General features: G+C 41.5%; 1 protein-coding gene across 2 annotated transcripts in view; it reads right to left on the reverse strand.

Moving 5' to 3' along the window:
• The window catches only part of LOC308398145 (multiple epidermal growth factor-like domains protein 11), a 252,798-nt gene that overhangs the window by 77,873 nt on the left and 155,772 nt on the right, over nucleotides 1-19,153 (reverse strand). For both annotated transcript variants that reach the window (XM_080884601.1, XM_080884600.1), the window contains exon 8: nucleotides 1,843-2,089. In XM_080884601.1, coding sequence (XP_080740727.1) covers nucleotides 1,843-2,089 — 247 coding nt within the window. The remainder of the gene's footprint in view (nucleotides 1-1,842; nucleotides 2,090-19,153) is intronic.

The following is a 19,153-nucleotide window of genomic DNA, read 5'->3' on the forward strand; positions in this document are numbered from 1 at the left end:
GGTACACAGCTGACAGCTCTATTTGACAAATGCTAGAATTCATATTACGAAATGACAGTCAGTCTGAAAAATTGCAAAAACTTTGAATGTGTCTCCAAGTACAGTCACAAAAACCATCAAGAGCTACAATAAAAGTGGCTCACATGAGGACCGCCCCAGGAAAGGAAGACCAAGAGTCACTTCTGGTGCTGAGGTAACAGCACCTGAGACTAGAGCACAGATCAATGGCACACAGAGTTCCACTAGCAGACACATCTTTACATCAACTGTTCAGAGGAGACCACGTGAAATTGAAACACTGAAAAATATCACTTTCTATTCAATGACCTAAGGAAAAGCAACAAGCAGAAGAGATTTGTTTGGGCCAAGAAACACAAGGAATGGACTTTAGACCAGTGGAAATCTGTGCTTTGGTCTGGTCCAAATTTGAGATCTTTGATTCCACCGATCGTGTCTTTGTGCGACGCCAAAAAAGTGACCAGATGATCTCTACACCCATGGTTCCCAACATGAAGCACTGAGGAGGTGTGATGGTGTGGGGGTGCTTTGCTGCTGACACTGTTGAGGATTTATTCAAAACTGGAGGCACACTGAACCAGCATGGGTACCACAGCATCCTGCAGCAACATGCCATCGCATCCAGTTTGCGTTTAGTTGGACCATCATTTATTCTTCACCTCCGGGCTGTGTGAGGGCTATTTGACCAAGAAGGAGAGTGATGGAGTGCTGCCCGGCCTCCACAGTCACCTGACCTAAACCCAATGGAGATGGTTTGGGATGAGAGGGACCGCAGAGTGAAGGCAAAAGTGCCAACAAGAGCTCAGCATTTCTGGGAACTCCTTCAAGACTGTTGGAAAACCATTTCAGGTGACGACCTCATAAGATAAGATGACGCTTTTTTTTGTCATTGCACAGTCTTACTTACTACAATAGTTCAGTGAAATTGGAAACTGTCCCATATCAGCACAAGTCAACACAACAAAACACAACACAGTGGACTTTAAAGTGGCTTTAAAAAAAGTGCAAGAAAGGTACGGGCAAAAACAGTAAGTGAATGTTTATTGCACATTATTATTTTTCCCCCAAAAAGTCCAACGAAGTAGCCAATCAGGTCAGCTCGTAGCATTGCCCTGTTGTAAAATCTGTCCTCGAGTCTGTTTGTCTGCGACCTCAGCAGCATGAATCTCCTGCCAGATGGCAGCAGCTTCAACACCCGGTGTCCTGGCTGTGTACAGTCCAGTAGGATGCTGCATGCCCTTTTGAGACAGTGAGTGCTGTACAGGTCCTTCAGGGAGGGAAGAGGATGTCCAGTGATTTTTTTGGACCATATTAATGACCCCATGAAGTGCCTTTTTGTGTGCAATGGTGCAGCTGGAGAGAATCCATTGAGAGAATGCCAAGAGTGTGCAAAGCAGTAATCAAAGCAAAGGGTAGCTTTTTTGAAGAGTTATTTTTTGAGTTATTTCACACTTTCTTGTTTACCACATAATTCCATATGTGTTCATCCATAGTCTTGATGCCTTCAATGAGAATCGACAATGTAAATAGTCATGAAAATATATTAAATGGGAAGGTGTGCCCACACTTTTGATTGGTAGTGTAGATTGTAATGCTGCTACATAATTTTCTGCCCAAATTTGAAAGTATGGACACCAAAGCATTGTTTTTACGTTTAGACTAGACTGAAATAGAAATGTGTAGAAAATGTGGATATGTTATACTGCTTTGTATGCTAATATTCAGATTTGTAACTGTTTAAAAAAATCATACGCATTTAAAACAGTCAAATGCTGTTTGTCATATTGAAAGACATGCAGCCCTATTTAATGTTACTCAACTCACAAGGCCCCAGTGTATCCAGGTGCACAGAGGCACTCGCCAGTCTGGTGATGGCAGGTAGCGCCATTAAGGCACTGGCACTCCAGCAGGCAGTCTTTGCCATAGAATTTGGGGTCACAGGGCTCCTCACAGCGCCAGCCCTGGTAGCCATCAGTGCAGACACATGCTCCTGTGATTGGGTTACATTTGGCACCGTTGCGGCACTGACAGCGGTTACTGCAGTGTGGACCCCAAAAGTCACTCTCGCAGCCTGTAAAGAAAAGGGACTGGATGAATCATTAAACATTATTTAAAGCTATAAAGTGTGAAGCCACACAACGGATTATTTACTTGTGGTTTTAATTTCCAACAGCAAATTCACAATTGCAGTGAGGGGTCAGCCGTGAAGCAAGGAACCTACTGCACTCATGGTGTCACAGCTTTGTCAGTCTTACATGAAACACAACCTGAGCAACTGAGCTTTATTATAAACTGAGCAAAATTAAAAAACAAAACAAAAACAAAAACAAAAAAACACAAAACAGACCAACTCAGTAGTACAGAATAGGCCTAAAATAGTAAATAATAAAAACGTTTTTTGCCACTGTAAAGGTGGAAACTGGCCTGAAACAGCCACTTAGTGTGCTATAGCAACAGAAAAGTCTTGAACAGATAAACATGTTGTGTACTTTTGCAGGAAACTACCAGGACTGTGTTCTATTCTTAGTCACAGTGTGGTAGCAATGATAACATGGACTGAACCACCACTCACAACCACCAGCACTTTATACAGCCTCTGTAGAAATTATCCACATATCTCACTTATCTTAACTGCACTACTGTATAGCTCTGTGTAAATAATCATTCTGTACATACGATAATTTTTAACCCTACAACTGTTTATAACCTGCATAGTTCACATCTCTGTATAACTGTATATCTCATCTTCTGTATAGTTTTTTTTATTTCATATTTATATCCTGTACATAGCTTGTACTCACTACAGCCTGTACATACTTATAGTTATAGAATATTCATAACATACTTCATACCGTGTACATTATAACATACCATAATAGACCCATTTCTGTAATATACTCACATATCTATATTATTGCTAATATATATTGTAATATATCTATATCATGGCTAAAGCACTTCTGGATGGATGCAAACTGCATTTCGTTGCCCTGTACCTGTGACATGTGCAATGACAATAAAGTTGAATTCTATTCTATTCTATTTTCAATTTAAAAAAAAATGCTGGAGAAACTACAATAGAAATTTCACTCTCACTTCACCTGAGATAATTATGTAGCATTCACTCGAAACACTAATCTTGGATATATAATATTGGAAAGTGCATGGATGATCACAAAAACCACAGTCCGCATATATCCAATCAGAAGCCCTGGGTAAATAAAGCTGTTTGTGCCAAGCTAAAAGTGCGGACCTCTGCCTTTAACTCCGGGGATGCTGATGCATATAAAGCAGCCAGGTACAACCTCCGAAAGTCCATAAAAAAGGCCAGAAAGGACTACAGGGACAAAATGGAGTCCAGCTACCACAGCTTTGACACCAGGCGACTGTGGGATGGACTGCGCTGCATCACTGACTACAAGAAGGTCAACACAGTCAGTGTTCAGCCCGCTGGATCTCTCGCAGACGAGCTCAACAACTTCTATGCTCGTTTTGACGCAGACAACAGAGAGCAGATCCTCTACCCTCAGGAGGACAGTGAGGCTGCAACTTTAACTCTGAAAACAGAAGCTGTGAGATGGACCTTTAAAAAGGTCAATCCTCACAAAGCTCCAGGACCGGACGGCATCCCAGGCCGGCTTCTCAGAGCATGCGCCAACCAGCTGGCAGAGGTGTTCACCAACATCTTCAACCTCTCCCTGAGGCAGTCAGTGGTCCCCACGTCCCTCAAAGCATCCACCATCATTCATGTTCCCAAAAAATCAGTGGTCTCCTGTCTGAATGACTACCGTCCTGTTGCACTGACATCCGTCATCATGAAGTGCCTGAAGCGGCTGGTCAAAGGTCATATCTGCTCCTCCCTTCCTGACACACTGGACCCTCTTCAGTTTGCCTATCGGACAAACAGAGCCACGGAGGATGCCATCGCCCTGGCAACGCACACCACCCTCACTCACCTGGAGAAAGGGAATACATATGCAAGGATGCTCTTCATCGACTACAGCTCGGCATTTAACACCATCATCCCCTCAAAACTTGCCACGAAGCTCGTCGACCTTGGGCTGGGAACACCGATCTGCAGATGGATTCTAAACTTCCTCACAAACAGGCCCCAGGTGGTGAGAGTTGGTAAGCACACCTCCTCACCACTCGTCCTAAACACAGGAACGCCACAGGGTTGTGTGCTTAGCCCCCTCCTATATTCCCTGTTCACACACGACTGTGTTGCTAAACAAGAGTCCAACATCATCATCAAGTTTGCGGATGACACAACCATCATGGGCCTCATCACAGGCAACGATGAGATGGCCTATAGAGAGGAGGTGATGGGGCTGTACGAGTGGTGCCTGGAAAATAACCTGACTCTCAACATCAGCAAAACTAGAGAGATGATAGTGGACTACCGGAAACGACCAGTCAGAGAACACCAGCCCATCCACATCAACGGTGTCAAGGTCGAAAGGGTCAGCAGCTTCAAGTTCCTTGGAGTCAACATCACCGAGGACTTCTCCTGGACCCTTCACACAGACACTGCTATCAGGAAAGCTCGCCAGCGGCTTTACTTCCCGAGGAGGCTGCGGAAGTTTGGCATGAACGCCAACATCACCTCAAATTTCTACAGGTGTGCGATCGAGAGCTTGCTGACGAGCTACATTACAGTTTGGTACAGAAGCTGCTCTGCCAGCAGCCGTAAATCACTACAGAGGGTGGTGAAGGCAGCAGAGCACATCACTGGCACGAGGCTTCCTGCCATTCAGTACATTTATCTCCAGCAATGCCTCCGTAAAGCACACAGCATCATCAAGGACCACAGCCACCCCGCACATCAGCTGTTCTCCTTGTTACCATCTGGCAGATGTTACAGGAGCCTGTCTGCTCGGACTACAAGACTCAAAAACAGTTTTTACCACCAAGCCATACGACACCTCAACCACAACACTTAAACACCAGTGTTGGTCAAGTTACTTGAAAAAAGTAATCAGTAACTAATTACTGATTACTTCCCCAAAAATGTAATCCCGTTACTTTACTGATTACTTATTTTCAAAAGTAATTAATTACTTAGTTACTTAGTTACTTTTTAAAAACACGATTTACAACCTGAAGAGCTGATAAAGCGATAGATCTTTCAGCCCAATTCTACTTTTTCTGCATAATCCATCATACAAAATGTAATCAAATGGAAAAGTCTCTTTTTAAAACTTGTTTTATTAGTTTTAATCTTTTAACTTCATGCATCAAGCAAAAATTTAATTATATGCAACATTCTCTGAGTTGAATAAATTAGTTTAACATTTAAACTTATTTTCTGCACATTCCAGAACATAAAATAAAATATTTTTTGTGTTTACACTCAGTCTTTCAAATAGATGCAAGTAAAACACAGCAGAAAATAAATAAAGTCAAAGACTCAGCGGTCCTGTTGCTCTATTTTCACCTGTAAAGCAGGAGTGGGGCAGGCGGAGGTTTACCCTGGTGCAGGTGTGCCGCGGTCAGTGGAAGAATCCGTGAGTTTCTCTGTGAGTTTCCCATTACGTCGTAGCTACTCGGTGCTTGTTGGAAGTTTAGGGGTTTTTTTCGCTGTAAAAAGAAGTTTTCTTCCCACGCACAGCGGACACTAATGTTTTTGTCACTTTTTATGGAATCAAACTCAAAGTAAGGTCAGTACTTCCACGCTTTAAACGCTGCACGCTCATACTCTCTCTGCACTCGATATGTGATGCACTGTTGATCTGCACACAGCTGTTGTCACTAACGGCGCACTCGCTTACGTCACTGTCATGAGACATTCTCGCAAAAAATCACGGTTTTAGTAACGCAGTAACGCAGCGTTCCTACGGGAAAGTAACGGTAATCTAATTACCGTTTTTACAATAGTAATCCCTTACTTTACTCGTTACTTGAAGAAAGTAATCAGATTACAGTAACGCGTTACAAGTAACGCGTTACTGCCCATCTCTGATTAACACATGAGTAAGCGTACCAACAGATAATGATTTGGTCCCCTGCTGAATTTAAAATTTGCTCACTTACTAAGAAATGAAGAGTCCCTAATTGACTTCTTTGGGCACTTTGGAACACCATACAACAAACTGGCACAGAAGACCACTCCCTAACAGGTAAATAGGTAATGTGTCTGACCCCAGATACTGTGAAAAGGACCCTCTGCAGGATTAACCACGTAAGACAGGTGGAACAGACAACATATCAAACACCATCTCCGCTGCTCTCCATTCTGCCCTCACCCACCTGAATACAAAGAACTCTCATGTGCAGATGGTGTTTCAGTTTCAGTTCAGCATTCAACACAATCATTTGGATTGTGACTCAAAACCAAGACAATAACACCTTCAAGACCATCACACTGAGCACTGGTCTCAACAAGGGTGTGTGCTCACTGTTCTTCACGCTACTGGCTCATGACTGTGTATCAACCTACAGCACCAATCCCACTGTCAGCTTTGCAGACAGTGGGACTGGGATGTTTTTACCATAAACAATGATGAAGCCAACAACAGGAATGAGGGGAGCCATCTGGTCAACCGTTATAGAAACAATAATCACTTTAAATCAAGGCAGTTAATTCAAGCACCAAATTCCTGGGATTGCATATCCTGAGGACCTCTCCTAGTTCGATGACACCACTGACCAAAAACGCTTAAACTCACCTCTGCTAAAAAAAACTATGTCAATGTAAATGAGATATATACTTTGTTGCCTGATTTGAATAAATAAAAAAAAAAAAAAAAAAAACAACTCACCTCTGCTTCCTATGTGAATTGAGAAGCGCACGAGTCCCACCTCCCACTATTCTACTGGGGAACCACTGAGAGGGTTCTTACTGGCTTATCACTGTGTGGTACGGAGCCTGCACAACCTCCTGCCAGAAGACATCATCGGTGACCCTTTTCCTTTTGATATGGACATTTTTACCGTCTGCCTCACCCATAGAGCCATCAGCAGCTCATCCCTCGCAGTCCTTCCTCAGTCTCCTGCCTTCGGGGAGCAAGTACCACAGCCTCTAGGCTCGTTCCACTAGACTGTTGAACAGCTTTATTCACCAAGTGATCAGGAGAAGCTGTGCTCACAAGCAGCATCATTTATTTATATTATGTATATTATTTATATGTATAGTACAGGGCAGCACAGTGGTGTGGCTAGCACTGCTGGATCACAACAAGATGGTCTTGGATTATATTCCAACATCTGGCTAGGACCTTGGGTTTGCATATTCTCCCCATGTTTATATGGGCTCTCTCTGTGTACTCCAAAACATGCAAATAGTGTGATTAGGTTAATTGGTGAGTCTAGATTGCCCATTGGTGTGAAGGGGTATGAATAGCTGTCTGACTGTACAAGGTGTACAGTACCCTGCCTCAGCTGGAAAAGCCTCCAGCTCCCCCCTGATCTTGAAATGGATAAGCGTAAGAGAATGACTTGATGTATGGACATATATTATATGTCCATGTACATATGTTACTGTGTCATGTTACTATATTTGCACTATTGTACATATGCTTGATTTTTTTTTAAAGATATTCCTTTTAGTGTCTTTTAATACTATGTTGAGACAAAAAGAGTCCAGGGATTCCCTTGTATGTCCAGTACTGTGAACTGATAATAAAGAAACAAAATCTTGACGCTTGGGTTTTCCAGTGAACATCCAAATGATGCAGAAAAGCCTTGGGAGAAAGGGCTATAAGCAAAATCGAGCTCTTTGACATTAGCTTGACCTGCTATGTTTGAAGGAAACAAAATGTATGACCCAAAGAACATCCTCGCAGTCAAGCATGGAGGTAGAAACATTATGCTTTGTGGCTATTTTTTTACAAAGGGTAGAGGTAGGGCTGTTCGATATAACGATACAGTGGGGCAAAAAAGTATTTAGTCAGCCACCGATTGTGCAAGTTCCCCCACTTAAAATGATGACAGAGGTCAGTAATTTGCACCAGAGGTACACTTCAACTGTGAGAGACAGAATGTGAAAAAAAAATCCATGAATCCACATGGTAGGATTTGTAAAGAATTTATTCGTAAATCAGGGTGGAAAATAAGTATCGTTTCATTTTACGCTATTGTTTGTTTCATGGTGTCGCAAAATAAACTGTTTATGGTTATATTTTTTCATAGAGTTGATGGACACTGTAGTGGCTATATTAATTTCTTAAAGTTCTCTCTTTCTCTTATATTTAATATAACCACACTACAGACGGACAAGCGCCTGTTTTTATGCGTTGTCGTTAGCAACAATGACGGTAACACCATCGCCTGTCCGCTTGTTTATGTTCCACATAAACCTTTCACAATAAAGCTCAAGATCCTGTTGAGACTTTTCAAAATAAACTGAATCACGTGAAAGAGTAGATTATTTACGGATGAGAAGTAAAAAAGAGCCGCCAGGTGCTACAAAAAAAACCTTGGACTCAAACGTTAGAACAGGCTTCTCCCCGCAGCACGCCGTGTAATAAATACTCACAAAGAAAACGGCGGCCGTTACAACTTATGTCTAAAAATGTATCGTTTCATGCATCGGTTAAAACACTGGACTCCAGCTACACGACGCGCAGCTGGAAACACTTCACGCAAGTCGAGCTGCCCGAGTTTCACAGAATTGACAGAAAATGTTACATTTTTGTGATTTATATCGTTATCGGACAATAGATGTCTTATATCGGGATATGAGGTTTTGGTCATATCGCACAGCCCTAGGTAGAGGACCCCTCTTCCCCCTCTGTCCAACCAAAAACTGTACTCAGACAGACACACTATAAATAACGTTTATGTCAGACGATGGGTCGCAGGGTGTAGTTTGCAGCTCAGCTGCAGAGGAGGGACGTGGCAGTGGGTTCAGGGGGAGATACCACGGGTGGATGGTCAATAGCCGATAATCATTATCTAATCATGTCTCATCTGTTTAGGCAGCATGCCAGGACTGTGAGAGTGTGGAGGCAAAAACCCCTCTTGAGATGTATGCAGACCTCATGAGCATGGGCAAATGTACAAATTCGGCGGGGGTCAAATAATGATTTTCTTCACTGTAGATTGGTAAATATATGTATGTATAGGTGTTACTGTAAGAATCAAATCCACTGCATGGTATAAATAGACAGAAGCAGATTAACAAACAAATTGTAGGTTGAATGACTGTAAATGACTGAAGAGGTTATGCTCACATCCTAATCCCATATGTTTGAGACATTTGAGGAGGCATTGTCCTTGATGTAAATATGTAAAAATTGTGTATGTTTCTGTTCTGTGTGTTGTGGGACAACCAAAGGATTATTCTATTCTATTCTATTCTACTCTACTCTCTATTTGAGTCAGTCAGAGAAAGGAGGTCAATGCTCGTTATCATGAACAACCCATTACACCTGCTCCACAGTTCCGTTACCATGGTTACCAAATGATTTTCATTGATTGCTCACATGTCAACGATAAAATGGCTTCAAAAGCAGCTCATTGACAGCAAATGTATATAGCAATACAAGAATAAAACATTCAGTGTTTGGTTCCTTTGCATTAAAACACAAACTAGAATCTTTCTGGAACTGGACTGCGACACTGCTGTTGTTGGTCTGCACCACTGTATAAGTGGGTGTGTCTCACCAGCCCTCATGATGGATTCCAAAACAAAGTTGTCAATCCTCACTGGCAGAGAGCAGTTTGAGCAGCTGAGCACCTGAGAACCCTGAGAGAAGTAGATATGTTGAGTCTGCATACTATTGGCTCTGAAGGAGGTGGGGTGAATAACTGAAATCTGTAGCTAACCTTGCTGTATGGAGTTTACTGACACCAGTAAATTCAATACATCAAATTGCTGTTTACCAACCCAGCTGGTGTTTGAGCTCCGCATCCCGAAAGAAAAACCTCGCTGCAGCCAAGCCAAATCAGCTTTATTCATATAGAACTTTAAAATCTGCAATCTCATATACAATAAAGCACAAAAACTAGGCTTTTGGATTATTTTCAGCTACTCTGATACTGTTGGAAAAGAGCATTCGACTGCCTTGATGGGGCTACAGTAAGAATTCTGTCTCTAGCAAAAAGAAATAGGACAAACTTCTTACTTAAAACACCTATTTCTAACGATCAAATTAACAAAATTACACGAACACACATGACCTGGGCCCTGTTAAAGGAAGCATGTTCAACCAACTCAGAATTAAAAATAAACTCTGAGCTGATTAACTTTGATTTGGAAACTCTGCGTTTCCTGTTCCAGAACAGTAGTAAGTAAAGCTAATTTATCAAGCACTTTTCATAGACAGGTAGTCACAAAGGGCGGAACATTCAGGTTAAAATAAACAAAACATTAGGTACCAAAACAGACAATATAGACCAGCTGTCCCCAACCCCCGGGCCACGCACCGGTACCAGGCCACGAGTTGAGGCTCGGGTGTGAAATGTATGGTTTTCAGGGTTTTTATTATTTTTTATCATTATTTTTTTACATAGTTAACTCGGTTTCCCTGGGTCTTTTCCTGTGTGTTATGAATAAATCTTCTTTCTTTTTTTGGTACCGGTACTTGTTTTATTTTGTTGTATTTATCTGCGACAACCTAAAGGCCAGTCGTTGCAAATATTGTCGGACATAATCCGGTCCGTGGCGCGGTTGGGGACCGCTGATATAGACAATGCAAAAGGTTAAATGTAAAAAACAGCTAATCAGAGTAAGTTCAATCAGCTCTGAGTGTGTTCACCCTGAGTTAAGTGCTGACCATAATATAATGACAGGAGGAACGAAGAAGAATTTTAATCAGTTTGTGCCACTTTGCCATCATCATAGATGAATTAAAGTTGAATCTGTAATTAGGGGTGCAACGATACTCGTATCGATATTGAACCGTTCGATACAGTGCTTTCGGTTCGGTACGCATATATATCGAACAATACAAAATTTTTAATTTATTTTATCAACTTTCCTTCTGACGATGCTGTCTGTGTTGAGTGCTCAGTGGATCTGCGCTCACAGTGCAGCCTAGGCGGAGTAGTCGAACGCAGATTCACTGAGCGCAGGGCAAGCTAGCGAGACAGGAGCTAAGCTCGTTGCAACATGGCAAATTGAACCTCCCCCACCCTCATTCAGATCTGGCGTTTGGAACTATTTTGGTCTTCATGTGACGTATGACCCTGAAGGTAAGCGCGTCATGGACTAAAGTAAAACAGTATGTTGGATGTGCCACGCAATGCTCAATTACATTGGTGGGAGCTAGTGTGTTAGCGCAGTTAGCTCGTTAACGTGTTGACGCCGTCCAGCCCCACGCACGGGGCGATCAAGGGTAGCTCTTTAATGGAGATTTGCTGTGTTGTGGCGTTAACGTCATTTCAGATTAACGCTGACAGCACTAGTGGGAACACAACGAATATGACTGCACATTTACTCCGACAGCATCCTAGTGCAAAGACAAGTGGAAGCAGACAAAAACAACAAGCACGCATGCTACTAACTTTAGCCGAGTCATTTAGACAGCCGTTAGCACAGGATTCTCCTTATGGGGACCTGATATGTTTCATATGCTGCTGAGAATATAGCCCAGAAGAAGCGTATAGTATAGCTTTTATTTTGGAAAGAGACATTTCTCTGTAATAAACTCTCTTTTCCAAAGATGAGTGATTTCTCCATCAGATAGATTTTTTTATTACTTTGTTGTTTCAACAACATTAAATTTAAAAACTACTTTTGAGTTCAAATATATATTTAGAATTTTAATAAATGACAAATTAAAAAGGCATGAACATTATTTTGTATCGAAAAAATATCGAACCGTGACACCAAAGTATCGAACCGAACCGTGAATTTTGTGTATCGTTGCACCCCTATCTGTAATATATCAATTTAGTTTAATGTTCATGTATCATTTAGCTAGCTTGATCTTTGATCAGATCAAAAGGCTAATTTTACATTTGATTTTAAATCTAATCACTCAGGTGTAACCTGATATGACAGAATGTGGAGAAACTAATGGTCCTGGGAGAGAAGTTACCCAGATAACATCAGACTGTGGGCGGATCCACCCTCAGCTCAGTTTAAAAAAATAAAGCCACTATGAATGGATCCAAAATGGATCCAGACAGGATGAGCTGGGAAATGATCCGAGCTGAATCCTCTCAGAATTTGAACCTTCACAATGTTGTTTGACATCAATTACATTTCAGCATGAAATGTAATCAGATTACCAACAGATTGTCGGCAGCTGCTTTTAAAACATCGTTTTAAATACATTTAAATAAATAATTTTCAAGATCTGTTACATCAGTGTGACTGTTTAACACATAAATAATAAATCGATGATATAATAGCTGTCACCATCCTTATTTCAGTGTTTGTAAAAATAAATCTTCTACAAATTAATTTTCTCCACTATGTACTTTGAAAGTGACTTTATGAATAAGAAAATTAATTCAATTCAATTCAATTCAATTTTATTTATATAGCGCCAAATCACAACATAAGTCGCCTCAAGGCGCTTCATAGATACAGAGAAAAAAACCCAACAATCATATGACCCCCTATGAGCAGCACTTTGGCAACAGTGGGAAGGAAAAACTCCCTTTTAACAGGAAGAAACCTCCGGCAGAACCAGACATTGTCAGTCAGCTGGTTCAGCTGAGGAGAGTCAGTTATAAAGCACATTTAAAAAATCACACATTGGCCAAAACGGTGCACAAAAACATGGATAAAAATAAACAAGGGGATAAACAGAAATTTGCAAAATACGTGTTAGGCTAAACATATTGTGAGGGGTCTGTGATCCAGCATTTTTGAGGTCGTTGTCTTTTTGTGAATTATTCATTTGGAATGTTTTAATTTTCTGTTAGTTACTATTAGTTATTTGTTTCTTTGGCTGTATGTTTAGTTTTATTTGTCTCCACATTGTCTCGGTTAGGTCTCTTGTCTCCCTTTCCTGTTTACTTGTCTCGTCTCCGGGCTCTGTTCCATGTCTCCACTGTCTGTCATGTGTATCCGTGTATGTTTCTGCAGCCGTCATGTCTCGTTCCCTTTTTCCATCTCCCGTGTGTTTAAGTCGCTCCCTCCCTCTTTCTGTCTCTTCTTTACGTCTCTCCATGTTTCCTGTTTTATTTTTAAAGTCTTGTGTTTCCATGTTCAGTGTGTTTAGTTTTGCTTGCCCTGTGGATTCATGTTCATTTGTGTCAGCTGTGTTTCCCCAGACGTCTGCACTTTCCTCATTACCCTATTTCCCTTTGTCCAGCATCAGTTATAGTTTAGTTTCGCCTCTGTTCACCTTTGCCTTTTGTGTTTCCCATCAGCCTAAATAAACGCTTTTTGTTACTCCTCAGTTTTGTCTCTTGTTCATCTGCTCTTGGGTCCGCTCCTCAAACACATTGCAATTCCAGCCATAGCACATATGTAACAGTGTTTCTGTGGTATTATTCCACTTGCCACAAATGTCAGTGTAATGGGGAAACAGCGTACTTTTCATTTGTTTAAAATTGTGTAAAACTGTATGCTAAAGCAGAATGCTAAAGCAGAATGCTAATACTGTGTGAGTGGTGTGCGGCTAGGGTTGCCAACCGTCCCTTAAAAAACGGAATTGTCCCGTATTGAGCTAATAAGGGACGCGCTTTGTCCCGTAATACAGTGAGAATCAAAAGTAGTCTATAAATGTTTATGGAATTAACGCTTTGTTTGAAAGCATAATTCCCAGCCCCTCTCCTGCTTTGTGACCAATGAGCTGACAGCACACTTATGACAATTCGAGTATGACAAGTCAGATTACCGCTCATCTCATTGGTCGAGGAAAGGTCGCTTGCGGAGAAAATACCAGAAGACAACAGATGACCACAACAACAAGCATGGCCAACAGGGAAACAAACGCCGACACTGCGGTGCAAGTCTCGGATGACAGTACACCTAAAGCTGGGCAGACACTGTGCGATTTTCAAACTGCACGATTGACTCGCAGGGGTTAGAAGTTCATAGGTCACGATGCAGGTCTCACACTATACCGCCCGATGCTCTGATGCGACCTGAGTGCTCACACTGTGCGTCCATAAAATGAAGGTTATAACAGAAATTCTGTCGCTCGCTCTCTCTGTCTTTCACTCACACAGACACACCACCACCATCAACTTTGCTAAATTGCTAATGAAAAACATGATCAGGCAGCTGTGATTGAGCAGCATGTAGATCCAACTATTTTCACGGTTGTTGTGGTCGTGATAATTTTGTGAGGCCACATCGAAAAGGCTCGGATGAGCTTTCTAAAGTTCTACAAGTTGTGCCTCCATCGCTTGTGTCCAGATCACACGCTGCACAGCCGTGCTGCTCCGTCTTTTCCCCCGACGTTTACGTGTTTGTGCGTGAGCGGCTGTGTTGACACCCTCACGAGCGATTGATGATCGGGAGCTGGTCGTGATGTGTTAATCGCTTCTCGTTACCCCACGTATACTACATGATGCATGATGAAGGCCAAAATCGGGCCGATCACCAAATCGGCCGCACGACTCAAAAATCGGCTCAAAATGGGCCAAAAATCGCACAGTGTGAGCCCAGCATTAGAGCAGCAATGTTTGTTCGCTCAGAGAAAGGAAAAAAGGCTGCAAAAGTACAGGGAGGAATGGGAAAAGGAAAACACCTGGCTGGGAAAGTGCACGATAACACTGCACTGTGTGCCGGCGCACTTTTTCCATAGGCATGCTTCTAGTGGTGGGCACATGAAGAACATGAGGGGCATGAAAGCTCGGGGAACCCTTAACCAATTTCTTGTCCACCAGGCCACGGCAGAAGCAGATATGGTATGTAAACATTGGTTTGTTTTTTTAAACCCTCTGGTTAAGGTTAATATGGGCATGTGCAGTGAATATCAGCGCTATGTGGCCAGAAGTGTGATAATATAACTTATTTTGTGTAATAAACAACTGCAAGGATAGATGATTACAACAAATAGATGACTAATACGTAAAAGTAATACATAGATGAATAATGATGATGAGTTAAGATGCATAATCATGGGAACAAGCGGGTTTACAAACAGGAGCAGCTGATTAGCATTAGAAAAGCTGAAATAATACCTCAACTGAAGCCAACTGTACTAAATGCACTATATGTGCACAGTTACAAGAATATTTTTGTTCTATTGTTTTCTATTAATTTATATAATTTTAAGTTAAGCAGGACAGAGTTCTTTTAAAGAAAGATTTACTTATATCCTCAAAAGTTAAGCATGACAGGCTTCTGTTTAAGAAAGAGACCTGTTTTACTGTGTTAATGTTGTCATTTTGAGCTAAAAAATAAATGGCTAAATGATCATTTGTTTCCCATATGGTCATATCACAAAGAATATGCATCTGCTTAAATCAAATTCAAGTCAAATGGTTAAAAAATAATTTCACACACAAAAAAAAGAGCTACCACACTGGGAAGGGTGAAGACAACTGGGTTGCCCGGCCCTGGCCACGAGGTGTCCCTTATTTATTTTTCAGGGAGTTGGCAACCCTATGTGCGGCAAGCCCTTTGCACTGATACAACGTTTCCATTCAGGACATAAAGGGGCAACGATCAACCAGAGACTACTTGTCTTCTTAAAAACACAACACATGCAGAGTCGAGGAGTCTGTTTTGGGCTGACGTGTTGCGGCGGGGTGAAGCAGAAACCGGTTACACATATACCGTCATGTTCAAAAAAGCCATATGACGTACAATGAGCAAAGAAGGAGACAGACTCAACTGCCAATGAATAAAAATAAGCTTAAAGCCTAGTTTAAAAAGAATCGATGGAGAGAGCAGATTGGACTGTGAGAAGTATGCTTTTCCATAGTTTGGGGGCAAATGCAAAGAAAATACAGTCTCTGAGTATAAATCTAGAGCAGGGGGCAGACAGAGGGTTCTGATCAGGTTGCCAGAGGGATTTTTAGAATTAGATCAGAATCTTGGCGAGATTCAGTAAGGAGGCTTTTTTCTCCACCTCTACGTCCAGCCATTCAGAACAACTGGAAACATTTGGTAGCAATGCTGAACAAACTCGTTTGTTTAAAGCCTCCTGAGGCCTCAAGACAGGCTGCCCCTTAAGATAATTGGGGTTGAGACATGTGGTAAAACTCTACTATTGCTCCTCAATTATTCTGAGGTGACAAGATAACAGCTCAGAACAAAACACCACAAGCATCTTTCTGCAGAGTGAATATGATAGATGCAGGGAAGCATGCGATTTCCTCTACAGTCATCCCATCAGAATGAACAGCAGAGAATTTGGAATTTAGCATTTTAATTTTCTAGGCCAATGAATCCCAGGTATTCTGCTGAATAAAGTGGAGCTACCATCAGACAACAGATTATGATGCACGATTTCTCTTGTAATGCAATGGTCTATAAATACATTACTGAAGTACACGTAACAGATTTGGAGCTGGAGTATAATAAGTGGATAAATCAGAATCTGAAGACATCATCATCATTTCCTTAGGGATAGGGTAATAATAAAATGGCTTTGTCTAATCAGAATCAGTATTTTATGATTCTGAATCTGGCTAGACAAAAACAAACAGAGAAAACAGAAGAAATAACATATTGTTGTACATTACATCATCTTAAAAACCATAAATCAAAGCACCAATTATCTTTCTGACATATGCTTACAGACTAAACTGTCTTCCCAAAATGAGAAGTACAACACACAGAGTGTAGTGAGTTCGCTTCACAGTGCCAGCTGCTCTAAATGAGTGGCTAAAAAAGAAGAAAGGCAGAAAACAGGGGTGAAACAACCTGGAGGAGAAATGGGAAAAGTCATGCATATGTAGGCAACTTTACTAATCAAACGTGGGTGGTAGTTTCACAGATATTATAGTGTTAAATGTTTCATCAGTACTGCGGTGGACAGAGCCATGAGCAGACAACGCATAAATCAGACTCGCACTCCCTCCCTCTCAATCTTTCTCTAATTTACTCTCTTTTCGTCTTTCAAGTCCTCCTGTCCTCTGTCTACCTCTCTCCTCCATGTGTCTCTTGCTCTCTCAAAGAGAGGAGTTATCTTTATTTCTCTTAACTAGTGAGCCAGCATAGTCAAATCCTTTATCCTCTCACAGCCTCAATTATTCAGGAGCAAAGAGTCCAAATCAAGAGACTAATGACTTTGATCAAGAGTGGCTCGCTGGCACTAAGCAGAACTTTCTGCACTAAATTAAGAGCTGCATAATATACTTTGGCAAAGGCCACTCTTTAAGGAATATTTCTAGGTCTGTCTATGGTATAGTCACTCTTTGCCAGTAACAAAATCAGAGCTCAGAGGGCTAGCTCTTCTCATGTTTCTTCTGTTACAAAAGGACCCGAGCTCAGTGCAGGTGACCGATGCAGCTGCCAGATTGCCAAAGTGAGAAAAGGGCAAATTTGCAGGTGTCACAACAACCATAACTTAATTAGTTATGATAAACTGCCCTATGCACAGAACACAGGATCTTTCAGGACCACAAAATAGCTCTGCTTTTCTACACAAGCTGTCACACAGACTCACAATTTTACAGTAAAATCAGACGCACACTGAGTCCTGAACTCCAGTTTAAAAACTTGAGAGTTTGTGGAAAAAACTTTACCAAAAATGTAGCGATACTGACTGAGTGGCGACACCTACCATGCGGCAGCTTCCTAGACCTTAACAGCGAGTCTAAAAACAAACGACTGTGAGATGAGGTTGCAGCGGTGAGCACAGCGACCGCTGCAGCAGCTTCACGGGGCCTTAATGTCGCCATTACTCTTGATTGGCCTGAGTTTTGCGCAGGCTGGGATGATGTCTTTGGACAACAGCACTAACCAAACAAACAAAGTGACCGTATGGTTCTTTCCAAAAAACAGGACATTAGAAGACTACCAATAAAACAGTGTCTAGACTACTATGTGAATTCCATTTATTTTAGGGGTTTTTTGTCTTGACATTCAGTTTTTATTGAAACTAATTTTTGCTGAAAACTGTTTTGTCAAAATTACTTCTACATAATTTTATAAAGTTACACTTTATAATAAATTTAGGATGTTGTCACAAAGTTTTCAGATGTCTCAACACCAGCTTAGTAAGATACTCTGGACTGCATACTTTTAAATAATAATAATAATAATAATAATAATAATAATAATCGATTGGATTGATATAGCACTTTTCAAGGCACCCAAAGCGCTTTACAATGCCACTATTCATTCACTCTCACATTCACACACTGGTGGAGGCAGCTACAGGTGTAGCCACAGCTGCCCTGGGGCAGACTGACAGAAGCGAGGCTGCCATGTCGCGCCATCGGCCCCTCTGGCCAACACCAATACAGGATTTGAATAGCAACTGGCAAGATCAGCAGATCAAAATCTGACCCCAAAACATTGATTCTGTTCATCTGGACGTAGAGTTTTTAGTGAAACAGTCTCGGCTGACTGCAGGTTTCCTCATTACTGAAGACCTCAAAGTCTCATGCATTGTAATAAATATAATATATTATTGTTCCATCCAATTAGAAAGCACAGTTTTTCCTTACATGCAGATAGAACATTGTGGCAAAAAGGAGAAAAGAATGTAGCAGCCCTTCAAAATTTGGATTTGGTTCATTGATAGACTGGATCAAAACACTGTATACAGTGGGGCAAAAAAGTATTTAGTCAGCCACCGATTGTGCAAGTTCCCCCACTTAAAATGATGACAGAGGTCAGTAATTTGCACCAGAGGTACACTTCAACTGTGAGAGACAGAATGTGAAAAAAAAAATCCATGAATCCACATGGTAGGATATGTAAAGAATTTATTGGTAAATCAGGGTGGAAAATAAGTATTTGGTCAATAACAAAAATACAACTCAATACTTTGTAACATAACCTTTGTTGGCAATAACAGAGGTCAAACGTTTACTATAGGTCTTTACCAGGTTTGTACACACAGTAGCTGGTATTTTGGCCCATTCCTCCATGCAGATCTTCTCGAGAGCAGTGATGTTTTGGGGCTGTCGCCGAGCAACACGGACTTTCAACTCCCGCCACAGATTTTCTATGGGGTTGAGGTCTGGAGACTGGCTAGGCCACTCCAGGACTTTCAAATGCTTCTTACGGAGCCACTCCTTTGTTGCCCGGGCGGTGTGTTTTGGATCATTGTCATGTTGGAAGACCCAGCCTCGTTTCATCTTCAAAGTTCTCACTGATGGAAGG

The sequence above is a fragment of the Rhamphochromis sp. 'chilingali' genome, assembly GCF_963969265.1.
Source record: "Rhamphochromis sp. 'chilingali' genome assembly, chromosome: 6".
Classification (NCBI taxonomy): domain Eukaryota; kingdom Metazoa; phylum Chordata; class Actinopteri; order Cichliformes; family Cichlidae; genus Rhamphochromis; species Rhamphochromis sp. 'chilingali'.